Genomic DNA, 25,821 nt, shown 5'->3' with positions numbered 1-25,821 from the left:
GAAAAAGAATTTTTTAAACATACAAAATATAAGCCCAATCTATTATTATTGTTATTAGTTGCAACAGACATAATTAACTTTCTTTTTAAAAGCTTCTCAACACCAACTCTGACTTTCAGTACTTATCTTGTCACAGACCAGTGACAGCTGGCAGGCAGCACTGGCCTGGGACCACGCTTTGAGTAGCACTCATCTCAAGTACCACGCACGTATTTATTCAAAAGATATACTTTACCTCTGACATTCTTGCCAAATCCCATAGAAGAAACTTTTTTGTCCACTTGTTCACTATTGTTTGGTTTCTCCTTCATAACGTCATCATCACTGGCAACATCACCAGAAAATTTTTTCTTTTTCCTTTTCTTGTGTCGAGGCGGAAGCTTTTTTGGAAAAGTAAACATTGGGAATATCACAAGAAACATTGCAATGGCACAAAGGAGGAATCCACTCCACCTAAAAAATTGGGAAATGTGAATAGCATTGATGGCTTTTGCATTACGAGTGAGAACAAATTAGCACGGTAGAAGTTTGTGGTGTTAAATTTTTCCAGAGAAAACTTTTTATCTTCATTAATTGTAAAGCAGTAGAAGTTGGAGAAACTAAGAAAACAGGGGGGTCCCAACTTTCTGTGGTATAAATGAGAAATCCACCCAATAATTATACCAGTATTAGAATGAACATTATAAATAGGAGCTTGCCTAGAATTTCATTCAAGTATTTTTGAGCACATCTGTGTTGGTTCTGCTAATTAATACTGTTAGTCCTATGACAATGTGCATTTTATAACAAATCAATAGCTCATAAATTTAATAGAAAAATAATATAGACGACAGCATGCTTTGTGGACCAACATGGACAACTTTTTCTTAAGAGAAAACCATTAACATCTGGTGTGAAATGTATTTAAAACTGCTGGTGGCATTCAAATATTTTTCTGCAAGCGCTTAAGAATGTATTGACCCTTCTTAGCTGGCCTTCACAATACTTAACCAAGTCCCAGGGTTAACACAGACATTTAGACTTGATCTTTGCCTTCAAGAACTTAAAACCTCATTATAAGCGAGCTAGAAATAGAAGAAACAATTCCAAACAATTTCAAGAAACAGTTCCAAGAAACGCAAGGCTGTAGACAATTACGCGTTAGATCATGTGGCATAGACTGTGAACGCTATAAAAGTTCAGAGGGGGAATCAACGTGTGTCACAAAGCTTCCTAGGAGAAGTAGAACTTGACCTATGTAGAACAGAGCTTTTGTCTTTAAACTCACCTGAGTTTGCCATGCTGCAGCGACGAGGGAGCAAACACTGAGAGCGGGACCTGTGTTACTGCCCCGTGTTAAGGCCTGGGGCTTCTTGCCTGCCTAATTCCCCACGGACAATTTTTCAGTCCCCTTTCAACCTTTTCTTAGCAAGTAGAGGTAGGTCCATGGTCCTGCCTAACGCAGTCACCACTTTCCAACTGGGTGTCCTCCACTCCAAACTTTGTCCTCAAAGCTGCCAAATTCATAAATGCTCAGATTCTGGCCTCTATACCAACACGTCCCCAACAGCTGTAACCGGAATGCAGGTAGCATTCTAAGCGTTGACGCTGAATTCAACCCAGGAAGAATAGAGATCAACGGCAAAGTGGAAATTCATTTAAAAAAAATAATGCTTCTATCAAAATGCTGTTATCAGATGCTAAAGGTCACAGTTTAGCTGAGAATATTATTCCTAGAACTGGTCATTAATAATCCAGTGTGCTATTTTCAAAGATAAAGTTACATCAAATAAAGATTTTACAACAATCAGAAAAAGGCAGACCTCTGGAAATCTCAATTATTCAGTATGTAATCACAAACCCAGAGCCTGACACAGATTAGGTACTCAAAAATTTGCCTGAATAAATTGAATGAGATAGGTTTTAAAAAAAAATCAAGTCACCTGTCCACAGGGAACACAGCTATGATAATGTCTGGCCCCTTTAGAGCTTGGCTCTATGAGACGGTTCCTGATCCAGCCCTGCTCCTCTGCCTCTCTGCAATCTCCTCCTGCAGACCCTGCATTCGAGTCGTCTGACCCCTTCGATTCCCTGGAGCTTTCTGCTCTCTCCAGAAGAGGGCAGGCCGCACAGTGTGAGGGAAGCGAAGCTGTAGCTTTAGGCAGACCTGGGTTTTTATCCTGTCTTTACCACTTCCTAGCTCTCAGACCTTGGGGACATTATTTTGCTTTTCTGAGCTGGCTTTCTCATCTGAAAGGGAGGTAATAATAACCGTTTTTCAGGGTCATCAAAATTAACAAGACAATTTATATAATTTGTTGTCGTTAGTGTCATCGAGTTGTTCCGACTCCTAGGGCCCTGTGGACAGCAGAGCGGAACCCTGCCAGGTGTTTTGCACCATCCTCTCACCTTCCAGCGCTCTATCAGACGATGCTCTGCTGCTATTCACAGGGCTTTCATGGCCAATTGTTTCAGAAGTGGGTGGCCAGGTCCTTCCTGGTCTGTCTAGTCTGGAAGCTCTGCTGAAACCTGTCCGCCATGGGTGACCCTGCTGGTATTTGAAATACCGGTGGCAGAGCTTTCACATCACAGCAACGTGCAGCCACCACAATATGACAAGGACAGATGGGTGGTGTGGTTCCCTGACCAGGAGACAAACCCCAGGCCGTGCTGGTGAGAGCACTGAACCTCACCCACTAGACACCGGGGCTGGCAATGCATATAATGGACCTAATAAAATGCCTGCGCACAAATCAGTAATCAAATTATGGTAGCTAATTTTGTTTGTTTTTATGTAGATCTGCAATCAGGCCCCCTGACCTCCACCCAGAGCCTTTGACTTAAAATTATACGCAAATATTGAGGATACACTCATAGTAGCCCCAAGTGAGAGTAAATAACAGAAGAAGGGGAAGAATTATAGTGAATAAGCAAAAATAATATAAAAGTCTGGGGGCATTTCTAAGCAGAGCAAACCAGCCCATATTCTCCCAGGGTTTCCAGTAACATGGATGTTAACATATGATATAATGATGGTTTAAAGACGGCTCTGAGAAAAGCTCAGTAAGACAAGAAAGTGTGCATAATATGTTGGAAAAAGATACATCAGTAAGTTAAAATTGCCAAGCCAGAGTCCAAACTCCCTTTAATGACCCATTACTCAGAGACTGTTCACTAGGAGCCAGTTATATTGACTAAGACCTCTGCCCTGGACTCAGTTTCTTATCCCAGCTCTGACTGACTCTGAGACTTTGGACAAGTTATTCACATCACTGTGCATCAATTTCCTCATCTGCAAAATGGACATAATATTAGTGATGACATCTGGTGGTTATAAGGCATAAACGAAAATGCTTGTAAAGCTCTGAGTATAATGCTTGACACATAGTAAGCACCCAATAAACATTAGCACCATTCATTGGTTCCTTCCTTCACTCCTCCAGCATAGATTTATTGAAAAACATATCATTACTGGTAGGCATCCTAAAAAATGACAAGGTGTCAAATAACTATGTCTTTGTTGTAGGTGGAAAACTGTTACAAGTAGGGCTACTCGAGAAATTCATTTTTAAAGAGCTTCCTAGTATATATTTCTATATGGACAACTTTTATCACTTGTAGAACTAATATTGGGCCATTAAAATGAATAAAACTACTTGAACATTGGTTAAATGCAAAGGACTGAATCACGGCTAACACATACTGTGTAGCAAGAACTATCTAGAGCTCCACATATATAAACTCATTTATTCCTCACAACAACCCTATGAATTAAGTACTGAACTACTTCCATTTTATGGATTAAAAAAAACCGAACAACAACAAGAACTGAGGCACAGAGAAATTAAGTAACTTCCCCAAGGTCACACAGCTATCAGGCGGCAGATTGAGATTTAAACCCAGGGGATTCTGCTTCAGGGTCTGCACTCAATCACTCCACTTTGCTACCCACTGGATTGCTGTCTCCTAGGAAACCTAAAGCTCCTGCCTCCTGCCTTGTTCCTGGCCCTGAGCTGGTCCTCCTCACCATTCTCTCTCCCCTCAGAGGTCCTCTCTTGCCACGCTCTTCTCATGGACTTCTACACAGAACACAGAATGTACATTGGATGTGCCTAGATATATCTTAATAATCTAGTTTTCTGAGAATAAAAAAAAAAAAAGTCCTTACTCTGATTTATTTCAGAACTGCAAAGAAAACAGTAGTTGAGACCAAAAATTTCACTCCTGGTCAAGAGCTGAAAACTCCCGTGTAATTCCCCTATGGTTAACACGGGAACTTCCTTTTGCATGAGTTGAAAATTCTCCCAGGCCAGGATCATCCAGGTCTTAGCACTTCCATCTCCAAAGAGCCTCACTTATGAAAATAAGAAGTATTATATAACTTAATCAATATTTGTTAACTGCTGTGAAAATACAGTGTTAAAAATTATTTGCATGGACCTCAGAGTTATGAGGCTGTTATAACGAAACACAGAGAGAACACGAGTACTCTAAGAAACTCTTTAGAAAGTAATTACTTGCCATTAATTTCTAATAACGAAATATTCTTTGTTATAAAGTGAAAATTTCTTGAAATGTATACCTATTACTAATCCACGTTAAATGAATTTGAGATGCCATACTTTCAGTTAGTGCTTGCAGTCATGAAGAAAGCACTTCTTATGTTCAAGCTGAGGACTACGGAGAATTCAAACACAGCCCTGGATATCTGGATAAACAACCTAACAGCCAAACCTGGAGTTCTCAACCTAAGTCCTAAACATCACTTACTGAGCAAGACAGTTAAGGGCCAGCAAGGACGAGAGCAGCTAACTGCCCAGCACACTTGGGGAAAGAAACTACTAACGAGTGAGAAGATTCACCAAGAGCGTGACGGTGGGAAAGCAGAGCGAGAGTCCTGGGCAGTGGGGGAGGGTTGACAAAGCAGAAACACAAATATAAGGAAGTGGAAAAAAAAATTTTTAAACGCACAGAAAATACAAAGCAAGCTATGATTCAAGTACACAGGAAAGTCCCGACACAGCCACATTCGCCCTTCCCCCCCATGCTTTACAGGAAACAAATGCCTGAGTCCTAAAGAACGTGGATTAAGCTGAGGTTCCCAAGCCCTCTGTATTAGCTTCCCATTGCTGCTGTAACAAATTGCCACACACTTCGTGGCTTAAAACAATACAAACATATTATCGTTATAGTTCCAGAGGTCAGAAGTCAAAATGAGGTCAGCAGGGCTGCATTCCTTCTGGAGGTTCTAGTGAAGAACCCATTTCCTTGCCTTCCCTAGCTTCTGGAGCCCACCTGCGCTCCTTGGCTCCTGGGCCCTTCCTCCATCTTCAAAGCCCATCGCTCCAACCTCTGCTACAATCATCACACCTTCTTCTCTTTCTCTGACCCTCCTGCCTCCCTCTGTCCCTTATAAGGACCATTGTGATTATATTGGGCCCACCCAGGTCAGCCAGGGGATCGCCCCATCTCAAGATCCTTAATTTGATCACATCTGCGAGGTCCCTTTTGTCATGTAAAGGTAACACATTCAGACTTTCTGGGGATTAGGATATGGATATTTGGGGGAAATTATTATTCTGCCTACCCCACCTCCTATGTGACATTTAGCTATTTTTCCTCTTCCATTGGGGAAATTTTTATTTTAACTGCAAGAGTACTAGAACTCTAACTATCATTAACAACAAATGAAAGATTTAGTAAACAATTCTTACCAGTTTCCAATGAAACGAGGGTCATTCTGGTCAAGGTGAACAGGATTTCTGGGATCAACATAAAAACCAATAAGAAGTCCACCTAATAAATATCCCACAGCAGGACCAAGTGCTCCCATGACGTACATGATGGCTGGGAAGACAGAAGGGGAAATGTGAAATCCAGCAACGTGTTATTTGTTTCAGTAGTTGTCTAATTCCAGTCCTACCAGGCATATGTCACAGTCAGGTCCAGTGAACAACTTCCAAAACCAGAGCACTTTAGAGACTGCGTCTATGTTGACATTTGGGTTTCAAACCACGTCCTTTGTTTAATTGTTGCCTGTAGCACTCCTAGAACAGCAGAATCATCTGGAGAACGTTTCGGTTGCTTCTGAAAGCACAGACCTGGGCTAGTTAATGAGGCGGTCGCTGGACAACCAAGAGAAAACAAAAGGTAGACTCAAGATAAGGGGAAAAAAAGTAGATGTCACTTGTCACAGCTGGAAGATTCTAACAGGTTGAGGGAACTCAAGGCCAGTTTTGCCATGAAGCCGGATTCGGTTGAACTGGCAAACCTGCTTAAGCACCCTCAAATCACTGATATTTGTCAAATCACCATTTTAGAATCAAAGAAGATCTCACAACGCCTTTGGTTTATTGTTAATTGAGGAATCTTACTCAAAGATTAATAAATCTCTTTAGATGACATAGCGAGAAGGCCCAAATGGAAAGAACAACCCACAGCTGAATTAAAAAACTTTTGAAAGCACATCTCACAACACCTTTGGTTTATTGTTAATTGAGGAATCTTACTCAAAGATTAATAAATCTCTTTAGATGATATAGCGAGAAGGCCCAAATGGAAAGAACAACCCACAGCTGAATTAAAAAACTTTTGAAAGCACATGTCCAAGGTGGGCGGAGGGGTTCTTACTGTCAGTAGATCAGAAAGGTTGTCATTCTACCCAAAAACATTTGGCCATAAAAATGGGCTTGTAGCAAAAAACAACAACAAATTCACTGTCATTCCTTTATATTGTTGTCATTGCTGCGATTTAAGTTTTTAAAATAAATAATATTTTGCCAATTTTTAAATTTTGAGGTAGGATGTGAAATTCCTTGAGAGCCATAGAAAAATCTAGCCATACCCCAAACCCATTTTTCTTCTTGTTAAAACTCATTTATTTGGGGACAAATCAATAAACACTTTTTTTTTTTTTTGAGGACGATTAGCCCGGAGCTAACTGCTGCCAATCCTCCTGTTTTTGCTGAGGAAGACTGGCCCTGAGCTAACATCTGTGCCCATCTTCCTCTACTTTACATATGGGACGCCTACCACAGCATGGCTTTTGCCAAGCAGTGCCATGTCCACACCTGGGATCCGAATCGGTGAACCCAGGGTCACCAAGAATCGGAACCTTCGAACTTAACCACTGCGCCACTGGGCTGGCCCCGATAAACACTTTTAAGATACTCCTGTGTGCAAGGCACAATAATAAACTCAGGTGGTCCATGTCTCTCATTTCTATTGCCATCATGCATTTTAACCACTGAATAAATAAGCGGTTTGTTGTATCCTATAAGTAGCACTATGTTTACCAGAAGGCAAATTGGACTAATCAGAATAGCTTCACCTTACTTTTTCATCTACAGCTAAATAAACTTTGAATAATTTTGTATCTCCTGTTCCTTATAACTACAGACAGTAATTTAACACCTGCTCTCATTTTTCACACTATTTCAAAAAGAAAAAGCACAGTGTTTATTTATTTTACAGAATCATCTGCTTGTAACAATAAGACACTAGGTTCTCTGACTTCTCCATGGAGAATGGAGGCATAGCCACAAGTAATTGATATTCTTTTGGAAGTATGCTTTTAATAAGACAAAATTAGAATTTTGATAAATATCTGGTTAACCTCTCTGTTTGTAGACTAAAATGGAACTCCAAAATAGAAGTATTTTTCAGTTCCAGGTATTCCCATACACATACGAAGTATAAAATTTATGTTTACACCTCCAGGCCAACGAGCACCAGTTACAACTTAAAACTGTAATGAGGCCAAAATGTGACATGAATCATCTTCCCAAAATAGTTCTTCTGGCATGAAAGAGACTGTCTTACAAACACAGACAGGGAAAAGGGTATTTCCGCCATACTGTTTATGCCTGGGGCACTTGAGCGCAGCATCTCAGAGTGCCAAGAAGCAACGTGCAGGATGTGTACCGGCAAGACCATGCAATTATCTAGAGAATGGGAAACCAATTAAATAACATTCACCAAGAAACCTTAACTACTTCATGAAATATAGAGCAAGCTTTTTAAAATTCAGCTATGTAATCAGAAAAATTATTTTTATGGTATAACAAACACTTTTAAGTCCAACGGAATCATTCTCATTAACAGAAATATGTATACATATATATGTATATCTATATAACTATACTACATGCTATACGATATAGTATAGTACAATCACTACACTATATATATATTTATATATATATAAAACTCACTGACGTGATCCCATTTAGTAAATAAAACATTCTGGCCACTGAGTTAACATTTATTAATTGATTAATCAGTTGCACTCATTCAGAGCTTATTAGAGGAAAAAATTGTTGAGCTAAAGCTCTACCAACTCACTCTCCAGGTCAAAAATTCCCAGTCCTCCCAACTGCCTAAAGGAAACAGTCTAAACTGTTCCACCTGGAGTTCAAGAGTGGGACAAGCTGGGGGCTGGCCCCGTGGCCGAGTGGTGAAGTTTGCGCGCTCCGCTGCAGGCGGCCCAGTGTTTCCTTGGTTCGAATCCTGGGCGCGGACACGGCACTGCTCATCAGACCACGCTGAGGCAGCGTCCCACATGCCACAACTGGAAGAACCCACAACGAAGAATACACAACTATGTACCAGGGGGCTTTGGGGAGAAAAAGGAAAAAATAAAATCTTTAAAAAAAAAAAAAAAAAAAAAAAAAAAAAAAGAGTGGGACAAGCTGGCCCCCTGCTGCCGTTTCAATCTTCAAACCTACTGCCTGAACTCAGGGCTCCATGCAGATAGAGGTTCAGAACTGCCCTGGGCAGAGTCTCCTCCCTTCGTTCGTGGATCCCCCGGTGCCCTTCTGGGCCTTTCCATCTCCCTGAATCCTACTCATTCTTCAAGACCTAACCAAGTCCAGCACTGATCGGCCTCCCCTGGGTGGTCTCTCTCCTCAGAATCCCTGTAGACTATATATTGTCTGTTCCAGTGGCCTCCACACTTTTTTATCAATCATCCCTATTAGTAAAAGGTTTAAACCTTTACCCAGAGTGTGTGCACATTTCTGTATAAATAATGTATATGGACCACTAGTCTCTCTCTCTCTCTCACAGCTCGCATCTAATATATCAGTAAATCCTGCTGGTTCTACCATCAAATCATACCCAGTATGCAGTTCCTTCTCCATATCTCTACCCTGGTCCAAGCCACCAGCATCACTCATCTGGTAAACGGCTCTGGGCCTTTCACCTGGTAGCCCTGCTTCTGCCCTTACTTCCCTACAATGTATTGTCAACACGGCAGCCTTAATGAGCCACTAGAAACGTGAGCCAGATCATGTCACACTTCGTTGCTCACACCCTCCAGTGGCTTCTCATCTCAACTCACAGCAAAAGCCAAAGTCCTTTTACGTTGCTGCAAGGACCCGTCTCCACATTTGCACCACCCACTATTGTCTCTCTGCTTCATCTCTTATCCATCTCCTTGTTCACTGAGCTCCAGGCATGACGACCTCCTCACTCTTTCACCTTAGGGAGTTAGCACTTGCTGTGTGTGTGTGTGGGTGGGTGTGTGTGTAATGCTCCTCCCCCAGATAGCCACATGGTTCATTCCCTTACTGCCTCCAGGTAGTTATTCAAACAGTTCTTTCTCACTGAGGCCTTACTTGGCCACCCTATCTAAAAATTTAAAACTCTTTCCCCAATTCTTCCCACCCTTTCTCTGCTTTATTTTTCCCCTTAGTGCATATCACCGCCTAACACACTATATATTTCCTTTGTCACCTTGTTTATCGCCTGTCCCTCCAAATAGAACTTGAGCCAGATAATAGCAGAGGTTCTTGTAGGTGATGTCCGCTGCTGTACCCCCAGGACCCAGGAGCATGGGAGGCGCTCGACCCATATTCACTCCCAGTATCCATTAGCTTCACCACTCCCACTGAGTCAATGAATGTTCCACTGTCATTAACAACAGGAAATGTCAGTGACAAAATTAGTCTCAGAGTCTACCATCTCTTGAGATACTAGCTAATGACAATAGATGTCAATCCATATTTCATCCTGTGAACTTGATAATTCTATGGTTCTTGACTGTGTCCCACCAGATCTGACTGTACCGTCCTTGGTTTTCTCTCACGATGAGGAGCTGATGCAGGGAGTACAAGCTATTCAATGAACCAGTACTATAAATATAAATAGAAGTTCCAGTCTTTTCTTCCTGTCCCCTCCTGGTTTGTCTCACCCACCCCTGGGTTGCGCACAACTCCCCTTTGAGAGAGCACTGGACCATCCCACTCATTCGAGATTAAATATGCTCTGCTCTTCACTTCTGCTTGTCCCTTCAAATATTTCTATCTTATGCTTTGAAGCAGCTCTTCATCCTTGACGGCAGGAACCATATCATACACAGCACTACGTAGCAGTTAAAGCACAGATTCCAAACTCCTGGGTTCGAATCCCCGCTTCAATTCTTACTAATTGTGTGACCGTCAGCAAGTCGCTTCACCTCTCTGAGCCTCAGTTTCCTCATCTGTAAAACTGAAGATGATAAAAGTACTTACTTAGAGGGTTGTTATAGGAATTAAATCAGTGAATTCTTGTAAAGCACGTGGAATGCCTGGCACATGGTGAGGGCTCTATAAGAATATGCTGGTTTTGTTGTTATTATTAGTATTTTCTATTAACTGATGCATATAGATTAGTGTTTGGGCATGGGAGGCATTCAAGAACTGTTTATGCGTTGATTACATATCCGTATTAACCATGTCTTTTATCATCTGTTTTCTGATGCTTTCACATCTGGGACCTTGCTGATCCAGGAGGGATCCCGGGGTTAGCCAATCTCTAGAGATGGTAAACAACTCACCCGAGAGTGCGCTTCTCAAATACAAACCAACCAAGCCAGAGCCCACACCCCAACCACCTCGTTTATTGGCCTCACCCTCCAGGCCACTACCCGCCTGCCAGCATCACCCAGGGCCAGGTGCCAGACAACTAGGGACAGGCCCCACCCAGAGCCTGCTGAAATTATTCAAGCTAGCCAATCCTAAACCTCCTTACCCTGCCTCACCTACCTCTTCCCCAGGAAACCACAATAAAGGGTCTAGCCCACCATTCCTCCCTCTCTCTGCCTGTGACGAACCCTGGTGCTTCCTCATTTGGCCCCTATGGCATGTGTGCCCCCCTTCCTGGTAACTGTAACAAACTATTTTTTCTCCTAATCTGTTGGCCTCACCAAACCTCAAATTTTCTAATACCCTGTATTTTAGAAGAATATCATGGTCAAAAGAAGGACTGTCTCCCTTATTCACTATCCCACGCCTCTGGCTTCTCCTCTGTCTGGATCTGCTTCCTCCCTACCTTGGCCAGACACACAGGTTCCCCAGCACTTACTCATTAGTCACAAACTTAGACACTGAACCAGCTGAAGTCATCTCGTTCTTCCTCTCTTACTATCACTTCACTGATCATCTAACGTTTCTGTCCTCACTTGACCCCTAGCCTGTCTCCTGCAGCCTTGGACATAACCTCTCTCCTGACCATGCCTCCGCATCATCTTGCCCTGTCAGTATGTGGATGTCTTCCGGTAGCATCCGCTCAGGTTTGACCCATTCCCAGAGTCTCTGCTTTCTATGTGCTGGCTGCATGGTCATTCTGTATTCCTTTTCTCAGAACATCGTATTTATTGCTTAACCTATAGCTAGATCTATGGCCCACATGTGCTACACTCCCCATCCTTCAAAGCCCAGCTCCTTCAGGAGGCCTCCCCTGAACTGTGGAGGCCACAGGATGGCCTCTCTTTGAATGCCACGTCAAGTATTAACTGCACTTCCAGCTGGACAGGTTGTGTATTCTTGCTACACGCCATTCATACCCTCTTTATCTTCCCAACTAGGTTAGACACATGCCTTGAAAGGGGCAACATGAACTACACATTTCTAAATCTCCCCCAAGACCTAAAATACAAAACTCTTCACCCAGGCAGCACTGAAGTGCAGGGAATATCGGCAAAGACCCTGAAGTCAAACTGCCTCAGGGTAGACTCCCACTTCCCCCATTCTGTGCAATGGGGAAATTTATTCAACCTCTCTGGGCCCTAGTTCTCTTTTCTCTAAAAATGGATATTAAGTAATAGTATGCACATAAAGTGCTTAGCATATAATGGACACTAAAGAAATATTAAGTTGTATTTGTATGGGCTGTTTGATTACCTGTTCATTCCTTAATAAATGTTAAACATTGATTTTACATAGATCAAATACATATATTATTTAACAGAAGACATATTTAATATCATAATAGTACCTTAATAAGTGATCTTTTCTGGAATCCCTATTTTTGATGATGGGCTGGGCAGATGGGAGTGCGGAACGAGAATGCCAAGACCTTTTTTCTCACAGAAGGGCCAGCAGAGAGCATCCTTCTGAAGCCTAGCATGTGCCTGTTATTCTTCTTAAACAACCTTTAGGGTTTTTTCTAATCATACAAAATATAATATGGATTCATTGTAGAGGAAATGCTCAAGAGAGCAGAAAATAAATTTTTTAAAAAATCATCCACAGGGGCTGGCCCAGTGGCACAGGGGTTAAATTCACACGTTCTGTTTCAGGGGCTCTGGGTTCGCCAGTTCCGATCCCAGGTGGACCACCGCTTGGCAAGCTGTGCTGTGGCAGGGGTCCCACATATAAAGTAGAGGAAGATGGGCACGGATGTTAGCTCAGGGCCAGTCTTCCTCAGCAAAAAGAGGAGGATTGGTGGCAGATGTCAGCTCAGGGCTAATCTTCCTCAAAAAAAAAAAAATCACCTACAATCCTTGCCATCCAGATAATAATAGTAATAAATACTTTTTACCATTCATATGCTGTATAAACTTTGTAAGTAGCTGGAATTAGGCAGCAGTTATTGTCCTATAATATTTTTTTACATAATATCTCAAACATTTCCTATATCGATAAATATTCTTCTAGAACATTTGTTATGGTTAAATGGTATGTCGTCGTGTGGCTATGGCAGACTTCACTTGAATAATCCCTTACTGATGCTAGCTTTTCACTATTATAAATGTCTGATTGGGGTTATTCCTCTGAAGTTTGTACACTAGTCCCCCCTTATCCGTGGTTTCACTTTCTGCGGTTTTGCTTTCTGGGGCTTCAGTTACACACAGTTAACCACAGTCCAAAAATATTAAATGGAAATTTCCAGAAATGAACAATTCATCAGTTTTAAATTGTGTGCCATCTTGAGTAACGAAATCTCGCACCCTTCTGCTCAGCCCCCCCGCGAGGTGAGTTATCCCTTTGTCCAGCGTATGCCCACTGTGTATGCTACCCACTCCCTCAGTCTCTTGGCAGTCATCTCTGTTAACAGATTGACTGTGTGGTATTGCAGTGCTTGTGTGCAAGTACCCCTTATTTTACTTAATAATGGCCCCAAAGTGCAAGAGTAGTGATGCTGGCAATTCGCATATGCCAAAGAGAAGCCATAAAGTGCTTCCTTTAAGTGAAAAGATGAAAGTTCTAGACTGAATAAGAAGAAAAATCATATGCTGAGGTTGCTAAGATCTATGATAACTTTCACTACAGTATATTGTTATAATTGTTCTATCTTATTATTACTTATTGTTAATCTCTTACTGTGCCTAATTTATAAATTAAACTTTATCATAGGTATGAACGTATGTATGTATAGGAAAACACAGTATCTATAGGGTTTGGTACTGTCTGCGATTTCATGCATCCAGTGAGGGTCTTGGAACGTATCCCTCACAGACAAGGGGGACTGCTGGATCGCCCTGTTTTGTGCTTTGTTATTGCATATGCTGCATAGAACCAGACTGTGGCCTTAGGCTTACCACTCCAGCCCCAACCCAAGCTGAGCTGTGTACTTCTGTGGAGCTAAGAAGCCACTCTTGATGGGAAAGGGCTGAAAAGGCCCCCTTCCACAGGGTGGACCCACCTCTTCTCCTTCACCTTGGTCATGATGGCTGGTCCAGCCAAGAAACAACTCTTGGGGAAGGCTGACCCACCAGCCACTTAGTAAGTGTCTCCTCGCCGGCTCCAGCCCTCATTTCCTTCACTTACCCTGCTCCAAGCCATTCTACCTCAGACCTTCCATTTAAATTTTCTCCTTAAATTACTTTTTACCCTCTTCTGTGATTATTGATACTTTTTACATTAAAGCACACTAACTTCTATTTTTAATTCCATTTACCTTCACCTTTTTAACTTTTCTCCCATAGACTTAACCTCTATTATAATCTAATATCTCTTTTATTTTTACATCATAAATTGTTGTAACTTTTGCTCTTACTTTATTTTTTAATGCATTTTATCTTTTTAAAAACATTATTCATAGGGGTTTTAATTTCTTAAACTAACCGAATTTGTCTTTTAAATTATTTATTACCTTCTATTTCTCATACCTTTTTTAAAAAAAAAACTAACCTCAAAAGGTAATTGCTTTACTTTTGTCAAGCTTTTTTTTTTTTTTAAAGATTGGCACCTGGGCTAACAACTGTGGCCAATCCCAAATTCCCCCTGGTAGATAGTTGTATATCTTAGTTGCAGGTCCTTCTAGTTGTGGCATATGGGACACCGCCTCAACGTGGCCTTACGAGCAGTGCCACGTCAGCGGCCAGGATCCGAAACCTGGGCCGCCGCAGCGGAGCGCGCGAACTTAACCACTCCGCCACGGGCCGGCCCCTATTTCTCATACCTTAAGGAAGTTTGCTTACTTTTTTAGCCCTATTTATATTAGGCTAATTTTTTTGTTTCTATAAACTCTTTTGACTTTAAATTTTAAATCTTTGTTATATTCCTGATTTTTACCTTATTTTTTGTGTAGAGTGGTTTCTCTTTCCGTTTTTATCCTTCTGACAATATCTTCTAAGAGTCTTCGTTTATCTTAGTCTTCCCTTTTTTTTTTTTTCCTTTTTCTCCCCAAAGACCCCCATACATAGTTGTATGTATTTTTAGTTGTAGGTCCTTCTCGTTGTGGCATGTGGGACACCACCTCAGCATGGCTTGATGAGCGGTGCCATGTCTGCGCCCAGGATTCAAACGGGCGAAACCCTGCACCACCGCAATGGAGCGCGTGAACTCAGCCACCGGGCCAGCTCCTATCTTAGTCTTCTCTTGTGTCTGCTCACTTCATGATGAATTTCAGTAGTAGCTCATTAGCAGCTGGGCTCGGCCTCATATCACGTCTGGGCCCGTCTCCCCACTGTCTCTAAGTCCTGTTCCAGATGCCCCGTGGGACTCTTCCAGCTGATTAAGGACGGTAGCCTGAGCGCCGCAGGGCTAATTCCCCGCCAGGCTCAAGGCTCACTTTGCACATGACATATTTGATTAGCTGGACCCTATGTTTGCTGCCTCTCATTACCCAGGGATGAGAAAATGTCAGTTCTAAATCCAAGGTCTCTGATGAGTAAGTACTGACTTTAAGACGAGCCAGACCCGCAGAGCGAACACACAAGGCTGAGGGCTCTCCACTCAGTTCCGGTCTGCCTTGGGAGTGTCCTCTGGGTTGACCTACCCAATGGCTACCCGAGAGAGGAGGCATAAAAGCACCCTGCAATGCCAGCCTGCACCTGGTCCCCTCTTTGCAGTCTGACACCTCCATTCCTCCATTTCTGGCAGAATTAAAGGACACTTCTCCTTCACCATCACAAAAACCTAACTTGGCTGCACTGAGGATTATCTCGCATAGGGCTGTTCCACGAGTTCAGTTGCAACCCAGGGCAACAGCTCTCCGAACTCTACAGAGTCTGTGTCAGGTAACTCAACCTGTCCCTGAATCACAAGAAACGACTGCGGAACTCCTAATAGTGACCAGTCAGCCAGCTACGAGCCTCGCTGGACCCGGGAAATCGAGGAGCCCAGTGAAAACCAGCAAAGATCCTAGTATCACAGAGGGCCACACAGTCAGCTCCTTCCTGGCCTCATAGCCCAAATTGCAAAGTCAGAAGTCACTCATGCATCCACGCACCCTGTGATGTCAAGCCGTGGGACAAGCAGGGGGCATTGCAAAGGTAAATAAGACTGATTCACGGGCCCCCCAGAAGAGAAACACGGAAAACCAACCATGATTCAAGGCTCAGTGAAGAAGTAGAACCAGCACCAGCAGTAGGCTGGACTGAGGGAGAGGAACGATGCGCTGTATCTGGTTGAGGAGGGAAGACAGAGAAGGCTTCACAAAAAAGATGACTTTTGACATAAGCCTGCAAGGAGAGAAGAAAGGACACTAGACGCGGAGGGGCCCACAAGGGCAAAGGCGTGCAAGTGTGCAAGTGCATGGCGTGTTCAGGGAATCGCAAGCCATTCAGCACCTGGGCGGAGGCAGAAAAGAGTGACTGCCACTGTCCCCACCCGAGTCCCATCATGGGCCTCAGTACCCAGCTGTGTGCAGGCTGCTCAGTCCCTCTTCTCTGAGGACAGTGAAGACAGATGACAGCATCGCACTGGCTTCCCCTACCATTCAGTGGCCTTTAGAAATGTTTTCTCGGTTGTTTTCCACACGGCAGTAGAAGAACAAGTCGCTTCCACTGTACAATTGAGGGCTGGCCCAGACGTCTAGAATAGGAAGTCAGGACACTGGTCCTTGGGGGCTCCTGAGCACTTGTTTCTCTCCTTCTACTCTCCTTCCCACCCTCTCTCTTCTGCACCAGTCGTCAGAATTCAATCAGGAGTCCAGGATACCGTGTCACTGCCAGAGGCCTCTCCTTCCACTTCATTCCTGCTGTCCCTAGTTCTCGGGAGTATAAACAACTCCTCTTCTCGTTAAATCTCTTCATTTATGGGCAGAATTCGGTGAAAGAACCACTACCCTCAACAGAGATGGACATCTTTTCCTTCTGCCTGTTCAGTATCCATGCCCCCTTCTTTTGGGAAAAGCAATTCCGTTTTCCTTTGGGATCCATCCATCTCCGACTGCACAGGCTTGATGGCCTGTTGATCATGGGGGCCTGTCCTCCATGATTCGTCAGTAGGAGGTGACCAACCAGGACAGTGCATCAGATGCTCTTCTCCCTGCAATATCTTCCCCCAGATACCCATGTGGCTCATTCCCTTCTTCTTCCAGATCTCTGCTCAAATATCACTCCTCAGAGAAGCCAGAGCTCACCACGATCTAAACATGGTACCCACCCCACCCCATGAGTCTTTATCACCTTACCCTGCTGGAGTTTTCATTACGGCATGTACCACCGCACGACACGACATTTGTTTATTTGCTTATTTTCTGGCTCTCCCACTGGAATGTCAGTTCCATGAGGACAAGGACTACTGTTTCACTGATGCCTTATCAATGCCTAAGCAGTGCTGACCATAAGCACTAATACATATTGTTGAATAGAGAAGGGATGAAGGCATGGACTTCCAATCCTGAGTGAAGTAACAAAAGCAGGCAAAATGGATTCATCCTTGCAACAGTGCCTTGAAGAGTCATCCACATCCACTGGCTCCTGCTCCCTAGACCCCTGAGGCTGCCCTGTCCTGTGAGCCATCTCCACCCTCCTTCCCTACAAAGTCCTTGGTTGGACAGAGTTGGTTCCTGTGGTTTACAGCCCCAGAGCATTGACACTTACCCCGCCCCACTCCAGGCCTGACCCTTACCTCTGCCAGGCTCTCCATAGGCCACCACCCTCCCCAGTTGGCTTTTCTGAGTTGTCAAAGCCTCTTTGTAACTGGCCTGGATTGTTTTGCCCTCATTTGACCTTGGTCTCCAATTTATCAGCCTCTGCTTCCAGGCTCCTCCTCACCTCCCACTTCTCATCACTCTGTCCACTGCTTCCCCACATTCCCTCTGGCCTAGGACCCAGTTCCTCAGCTGCCCCACACGCCAGTGAATGCTGCTGGGAACTGATGCTGACAGGGGTTTAGGTTACAAGTATAATTTAGGCTCAGTCTCAGGACCTGGGATTGTACCCAAGACGCACTCACAGAAAAACATTTTGCATACATGCCTGAGGTCCTCAAATGACTATTAAACCCGGTCTGGGACATAGTGATAGGGAGGTCATCCTCTTGAATATGTTTGGTGACACCGCTAATGCAGATAACAAGACGTGAAACGCAATCCACACTTCACTGTCATGTCACAGCAGTGCCACCAACTCTCATACAACTTGCATAATTTCTTGAAAATTAGCCAAGTACTTCATGACACCAAAGCACCATCCTGACAGAAAATATTGCCTCACTCATTCCTTCCCAAGCACAAGCAGATAGGAGACCTTTGATTCCAGTTATTCTGAGCAGCAATCTTTCTTTTAAGTGATTCGGTCATTTTGCCACAGGCCTGACAGCAGACGAACAGCTGCCACAGATAGACAGAAGAGTCTATCACTTTGCTGAAACATCCGAGAGCAACTTAGGTCACAGATGAGAAAGAAAAGGGTTTAAGTAGATTCAGAGTGTTTCTTCCTCACTTCCGTAGCCAGCAATAGTTGGTTTAAATTCACTATCTTCCTTTAGAAACATTTTCAAAGTAATTGTATTCTAAAAGGGAACACACAAGTACAGACAGAAGCAGCCAGCTGCGCTTAATTCATATCTGGGGCATGGGAAGGGGCCATGTTCAATATGTTGTGGCTTTAAAAACATCAAATTGGCCACCTATGAGTGACTGCTATCTATAAATTTAATCCAGTCCTCAGGAAGGACCCCAAAGACAGCTACCACGAAAGCATGAAAAAAAAAAATTAAGTCAAATTTTTAAAAATTGTATTTTGGACCCAAAAAACGTTTTATTAAAAGTTAAGAATGGATTCCCTTAGAACACAAACAGAAAATGCGTAGGAGAATAATCAAAACATTAATGAACCCATAAGAAACTAATTTCACTAGTTATCAAAGAAATAGAAGCTGCAATCTAGTTAAATAAACTAGCAAAGACCAAAATATGGCAGTAGCCAGTGCAAATACAAAATCAGTGAATGAGTTATTCTCATCCATTGCTGGTACAAGACACGGCTGTACAAGCTTTTGGGTAGCAATTCACCATATACATCAGCATGACATTTATCACCATATTTTGCATATAGAAAAACAGAAACATTAATAATAGTGATTGATAACTACATTGTGATAGATAACACCACTAGTAATTTTAACGTTTCCAAAGAGCTTTTATATCTTGAGGAAATGCTTGTTTTTAAAATTTAAGTGAAAAAGAAGAATACAAAATTCTGTTGACAGTAGGACCATGATTAAGTCAAAAAACATACACTTAAAAATGTCTACAAAACAGCTACTAGAACTAATAAGTGAATTTAGCAAGGTTGCAGGATACAAGATCAGTATTTAAAAATCAGTTGTGTTTCTATATACAAACAACAGCCAGAAATTAACACCATTTACAACAAAATCAAAAACTACAAAATACTTAGACATAAATCTGACAAAATATGTGCAACACCTACACACTGAAAATTACAAAACACTGCTGAAAGAAATTAAGAAGACAAATAAATGGAGAGATGTGCTTTGTCTCTGGGTCAAAAGACCCAATATTGTTAAGATGTCAATTCTCCAAAATCGATCTATAAATTCAACCCAATTCCAATCAAAATCCCAGCAGAGTTTTTTGTAGAACTGACAAACTGATTCTAAAATTCATATGGAAATGCCAAGGACACAGAACAGCGAAAACTATTTAGAAAAAGAACAAAGTTGGAAAACTCAGACTACCTGATCTTGAGACTTATTATAAAGATACTGCAATCAAGACAGTATAGTATTAACTTAAAGATAGACAAATAGATCAATAGAAGAGAAAAGAAAATCCAGAAACAGACCCACACGTATGTATGGACAACTGACAATGGTGTACAGGTAATTCAATGGAAAAAGGACAGTCTTCTCAATAAATGGTGTCGAAACCATTAGATACCCATTTAAAAAATTAACTCAAAATCAATCATAGACTTGAACGTAAAGCCTAAAACTGTAAAACTTCTAGGAGAAAACAATTGGGGAAAACATTTCTCAACAGACACTTTACCAAAGAAGATAAATGGATAGTGAATAAGCACATGAAAGCTGTTCAGCATCACGAGCCATCAGGGAGGTGCCAATTAAAACCAGAGTGACCTACCACTGAACTCCTATTCAAATGGTTAAAATCAAAAAGACAAATTACACCAAGTATTGGCAAGGACGTGAAGAAACTAGAACTCTCATACACTGCTGATGTGGAATGTAAAACATTACAGCCACTTTGGACAAGAGTTTGGTGGTGTCTTAAGGAGTTAAGCAAATCCCTACCATGTGAGTCAACCATTTCACCCCTAGGTACTTTCACACGAGAAATGAAAGTATACGTTCATACCAAGAGTTATATACAAATATTCATAGCAGCTTTATTTGCAGTAGCCCAAAACTGGAAACAACCAAAACGTCCATCAAGAGGTGAATGGATAAACAAACTGTAGTGTATTCATACACTTGAATACTATTTAACAATACAAAGGGATACGCTATTGATACACGCTAAAGCGTGCTTAAGTCTCAAAATAGTTATGCTAAGTGAAAGAAAGCAGACATAAAGAGTATATACTGTCTGATTCAGTTTATAAAATTCTAGAAAATGCAAACTAATCGAAAGTAGTAAAAAATGGTCTGTAGTGACCTGGGGGTGGGAGGGGGCCACGCAGAGGCCGGGGTTACAAAGAGGCTCATTGCTTTTGGCCACATTGGGTATGTTCACAGTCTTACTTGTGGTGATGGTTTCAGGGGAGTATGTCTAGGTCAAACCTTATTAAACTATACACTTTAATTAAGTGCAGTTTATTTTATGTCAATTTTACCTCAAGAAAAAAAAGAGCAAGTATTCTAAAAGTGGGTTCTTCTGATGGCTGCACAACTCTATAAATTTTCTAAAAATCATTGAATTATACACTTCCAGTGGGTGAATTTTATGGTTATGTAAATTATGTGTCAAAAAACATAAGAAAAGGCTAGAAGGAAAGACATCGTGTATTGAAATTTGTTAGCTCAGGATAGTAAAATTACAATGAGGTTTTTTTGGTGTTTTCTTTATAACTTACCATATTTTCAGGTTTTTCTAATTGAAAATAAAGTTTAATAAGCAAAAGAATTTTTTTAAACATATCTTCTGGAATAGCACCTTTATCTCTTTCAGCTATGAATATTCAGCCATCAAGTGTATCATCTTTGTGTAAATTTATGATAAATATATTTTTTAAAACTTGAAGGAAGCCTTTACAGACTAATGGACTTGTTTTATTTGTTCTTAAATCTATGGCATCTCCTAGAGGGGCGCCTGACACACACTGAGTACATAGTAAGTCTCCAGTGAAAGAGCATACAGTATTTGTAAAGCAACCTTCCAATTTTTCTTAACATCGATCTGCCCAATACTTCACGCTAACTTCTCCCAGGCTAAGTTACTTTAATAAATTAGGGGTCAGCAAACTACCGGCCAACGTTGGTAAATAAAGTCCTATTGGAACATAGCCACACGCGCTCATTTACATATTGTGTGTGACTACACTCAGCCCACAGCAGCAGAGTTGAGTAGTTGGTACAAAAATCTTGTGGACCTCAGACTAAACTATTACTATCCGGGGGGCCAGCCTAGTGGCTTGTGGCTCAGCAGTTAAACTTTTGCACTCCGCTTCAGTAGCCTGGGGTCTGCCCATTTGGAGCGCGGGCACAGACCTACATTCTGCTTATCAGGCCATGCTGTGGCAGGCGTCTCACATATAAAATAGAGGAAGATGGGCACAGATGTTAGCTCAGGGTCAATCTTCCTCAGCAAAAAGAGGAGGATTGGCAGCAGATGTTAGCTCAGGGCTAATCTTCTTCTTCTTCAAAAAAATTACTATTCGCCCCTTTAAAGAAAAAGTTTGCCAATCCTTATAAGAAATGATGGCAGTCATTTATTGTGGATATTTACTCTGTTCCAAGTATCAGCTAAATGTTTGCACACATTATTTCTTTTAATTTTCACCACAAAGGTAGTTATAATTATCTAAGCTATGGATACAAATCACAGAAATATAGGTGAGTTTTTGATTAAATGCATATCTGGAAAATCCGCTTTTCTATAAATGTTTCATTTTTTAACAAGTTGTCTAGGTAGATTAAAAATTATAAATGTAAAAGTCAGAAATATTTGTACAAAAAAGAAATTCATTTGTAAAGTCAATTTTTCTAGAGTTGGCAATTTCTCAATGATTCAATTTCTAAAAGTATAAGCCCCAAGTAACATTTTAGTTGAACCATAATTCACTTTGAAGTAAAACGATACCATAATTATAGTTTATTGACAATCTTCCAGAAACTACACTAGGCACTTTACCTCTTTTGTGCCATTCAACACGAACAGCTTTATGGAAAAATAATAATATTATCCTGCCCAATTTACAGATGAGAAAGCTGAGTCCCTGAGACATTAAGGAGATCAGCACTCAGTAAGTGGCAGGGTCAGAATTAGAACTTGGCTCCATCTGAAACCGAAGCCTACTTTCTCTCCATTTATGGACACATATCTCTAAAATACAAAAAAGCAACACCAAACTTTAATTATAAGAAGTAGGTAAGCACCTACTAATGAAGAAATTAATCCCATAAGAGCTGAAGATCTCAAAATATTTTTGGAACTGTTAGTTCAGGGATCTTAAAAGCATTCTAAATGAAAAAGAAGCTCATTATTTAGATTTCCATCTCTAGTTTTATCACTAATTGGGTGCCATAAGGACGGCGGAGAAATGTACATTATCTGAAAAATACATTGCAAATATGTTGTGTGACATTTACTTCAGTAACTACGGGGAAGTCTCAGAAGAGCGTACCAGCTGTTAAGAGCAGATTAAACTTCTCTCTTGGGAAGGGCAAGTCTCTGCCAGGAGGCACCTTCCAGGTAAACAGGCGTAGGTATGACACAACTCCAGTTTGCTGTCCAGGCACTCGAAGAAGCATGATTCACGTAGGAAAGATCCAAGTCTACAACAGCACCCACACACAAGTGGAAGAATATCAGTGCAATGCCCCTCCAGTCATTGGCATCGTCATGGCCATCCAGTGGATTTTATAGACATTCAAGTGATATAAACTTTTTAGGACACCTTTAATATTACCCCTTTTTTTTTTCATCGACTCACAGGAATTAGTTCTGGTACCATAAGACTGCTTCCACTAGGGCTCATTGTAAAGCTTATTCTTTAGAGAAGTGTTAGCAGTCAAACTCTACAGTCACTGACAGGAGAACTATTACGAAAAGATAACACTGGGCATTTAGTATATGTAAGCTACTGTGCTAAACGCCTTTATATGTATTTTCTCAATCTTCACAGCAACCTTATGCAGTAGGTACTATTACTGTCCTAATTGAAGGCATTTTCCTTTGTAACCACCTCATTGATGAAAGAATAGAATTAATTCATCTGAATTAAAAATAGATAGTCCCTGACTTTTTGTTCATTACAAGAACAAAGAAAATTTATAAATACAAGCAGTTTTACAAAGTTAATACGCCCAAACTTTTTGGGTTTCTTCTATCACACACTTTAACTCAGAGTAGTAGAAAAGCTGGTCTACAGTCTACCTTTACAAGAAAGAAATACAGCAGATCACCAAGCTACTATCAGGCATTTTGTTTTAAAATAAAAGGTTATGTTCAATGTCCTAGGGGCAATTATGATTCAACTCAATATTTGAGCGGTTTATAAGAGAACTGGCTTCAGCATCAGATGTCTGTGTGGCTCTCGACCAGGGACTGGCTCCACAATCTTAAACAAAGTACTTAATCTTGCTAGACATGCTTCCTCATCTATAAATAGGGGATGGTGATTTATCTACTTCTGAGAGTTACTGAGGCGATAAACGAGATAACGCACACAAAACGCTTAACACTTACTAAGTGCTCAATGTCAGCTATAACAATTATCATTATTACTTCTATTATTATAAATAACTTCATAGTTAAAAGTATGATTCTGAGACAACACAGGACTTTAAAGTACCTTCAGCGGCACCAAAGGATGATGATGTCATATTCAGGATCATTTTCATGTTAAGTGTATTTTATTGTTTCCAAAGTCTTTGAATATGGAATTCACATATCTGGTTATCAGATAATCAGAATATTCAGTTACCCAAAACACCCTGTTCCCTACTCATTAATCAATCAGTAGCTACTTGTTGAATTACACTCTATGAAACACCCGGTGTTAAACATTACGAGTGATAAAAAGGGCCTGTGCCATCCTAAAAAGACTTTGTGGGGAGCTCTTTTTTGAGGAACAAAACACAAAAGAAAAGATAATTGGCAGGATAAGACATTCTGTGATAAATGCTAAACAGTGGTTCCAATAAGAACTCGGAGAAGACTAAAGGAGAGAAAGAAATGGAAGAAGAAAACTAATACTTTTAAGTGCCTCCTCTGGGCTTTTTAAACACAATAGTCAATCCTCCCAACATAACATCTGATAGATAAGTTTCAGTAGTTCCCATTTACTGAAGGATTCTGACCTTTGAAATGATAAGGAATATACCCAGGTCACAAAACTAGTGAGCCCAAGTCTGCCAGACTCCACAGTCCAAACACTTACGCTACGTCACGTGGCCTCCCATGGGATTTAAATAAAGTCACAAGTGAAATCTCACCTTACACCCAGCAAATATCAAAATCAAACCATAAAAAAAAAATCAAGCCATCGTTAGTGTTCTCCCAGCAGAGGGATCTTAATTTATGCAACAGCCAAATCATACATAGGAAATCTCCACACTAAGTCCTAATATTTAAAAAGAAAATCCTAATTGTCATAGGAGCTATTACAATTTTCAGTGCAAAGTAATCTTAGAGATGTTTTCATGAATTTACTATGTTAAATTTTCAAATTTACTCACACACTTCCTCAAGTTCTCAAGGACATTTCTAGAGTAATCTCATCACTTATGGGGCATTAATTCTGAGACCTGACTAGAGATAATATAGCTACTATGTAATATTTAATAGTTCAAAATGGGAAGTTAATATACTTCCAAAAATACCAAAGACACTAGTATATAAAAATGTCAACCGTGATCCTCAAAAATTGCTTAGAGTTCTGCCTAATTCTCTCATACTCTTTTTAAGAATTCTGCACTTTGTATCAGGGACATGCTGAATAAATAACATTTTTTGATATGTGGCAACTCTTTTTTATATTTTAGCCTATTTTCAATGATACAGATTTATCACCCTCTTTTACACGCCATGGCCCCTCCAATCCCTCGATTCTCGATTTTCAGCTACTTTCAGGAAGACAGCGAAATGTGAAAGCAAAGTTAAGGAGTAGTAGCAGTAGAGAAAGTTTGCCATTGTTATCATGAGCACTGGCGCCAGCGATGCACCCTCCAGAGGGTGTTTTACTCAACTGATTAAAAAACACCCACCCAAATAAGCATTAAGCCCAATATTACTATTGGCCCTTTATTTGATCAGCCTTCTCCTTTTAAACACTACTTCTACCTCTCTTGGATTATAGGATTTTAATATCATTAGAGGTCTACATAGTAAGTCAAGCGGTAGATTTGAAAGATTAAAAAATCACATAATTTCACAGAATTTCAGGGGATTTAGATAGCCATGGGACCAACTCTTAGTTTACTCACTAGTTCTGCTCCTTTGACCAAAATTATACTGTTGACAATCATTCCTTTAAGGCAGCTTTGCTTCTTTCAGTGAATTTCTGTATGCTCGTCCCATAATTCTGGAATTTGTGTTTATTCTGACTACCACTACAAGGAAAAACTGGATTTAAAGAAATGAAAGGTTGTGGGGCTGGGCCCCGCCCAGTGGCATAGTGGTTAAGTTCACATGCTCCACTTTGGCAGCCCAGGGTTCACAGGTTCGGATCCTGGGCACGGACCTACACATCGCTCATCA

General features: G+C 41.2%; 1 protein-coding gene across 2 annotated transcripts in view; it reads right to left on the bottom strand.

Annotated features, from left to right (window-relative positions):
* SLCO5A1 (solute carrier organic anion transporter family member 5A1) overlaps nucleotides 1-25,821 on the bottom strand; it is a 131,019-nt gene that overhangs the window by 73,478 nt on the left and 31,720 nt on the right. For both annotated transcript variants that reach the window (XM_008514553.2, XM_008514554.2), the window contains exons 3-4: nucleotides 5,694-5,826; nucleotides 236-453 (exon numbers count right to left, since the gene is read on the bottom strand). In XM_008514553.2, coding sequence (XP_008512775.2) covers nucleotides 236-453; nucleotides 5,694-5,826 — 351 coding nt within the window. The remainder of the gene's footprint in view (nucleotides 1-235; nucleotides 454-5,693; nucleotides 5,827-25,821) is intronic.

This window comes from Equus przewalskii, chromosome 8, assembly GCF_037783145.1.
Source record: "Equus przewalskii isolate Varuska chromosome 8, EquPr2, whole genome shotgun sequence".
NCBI classification, from domain to species: Eukaryota; Metazoa; Chordata; class Mammalia; order Perissodactyla; family Equidae; genus Equus; species Equus przewalskii.
Note: the sequence above shows the minus strand (reverse complement) of the source record. Positions and strands in the feature narration are given on the sequence as shown.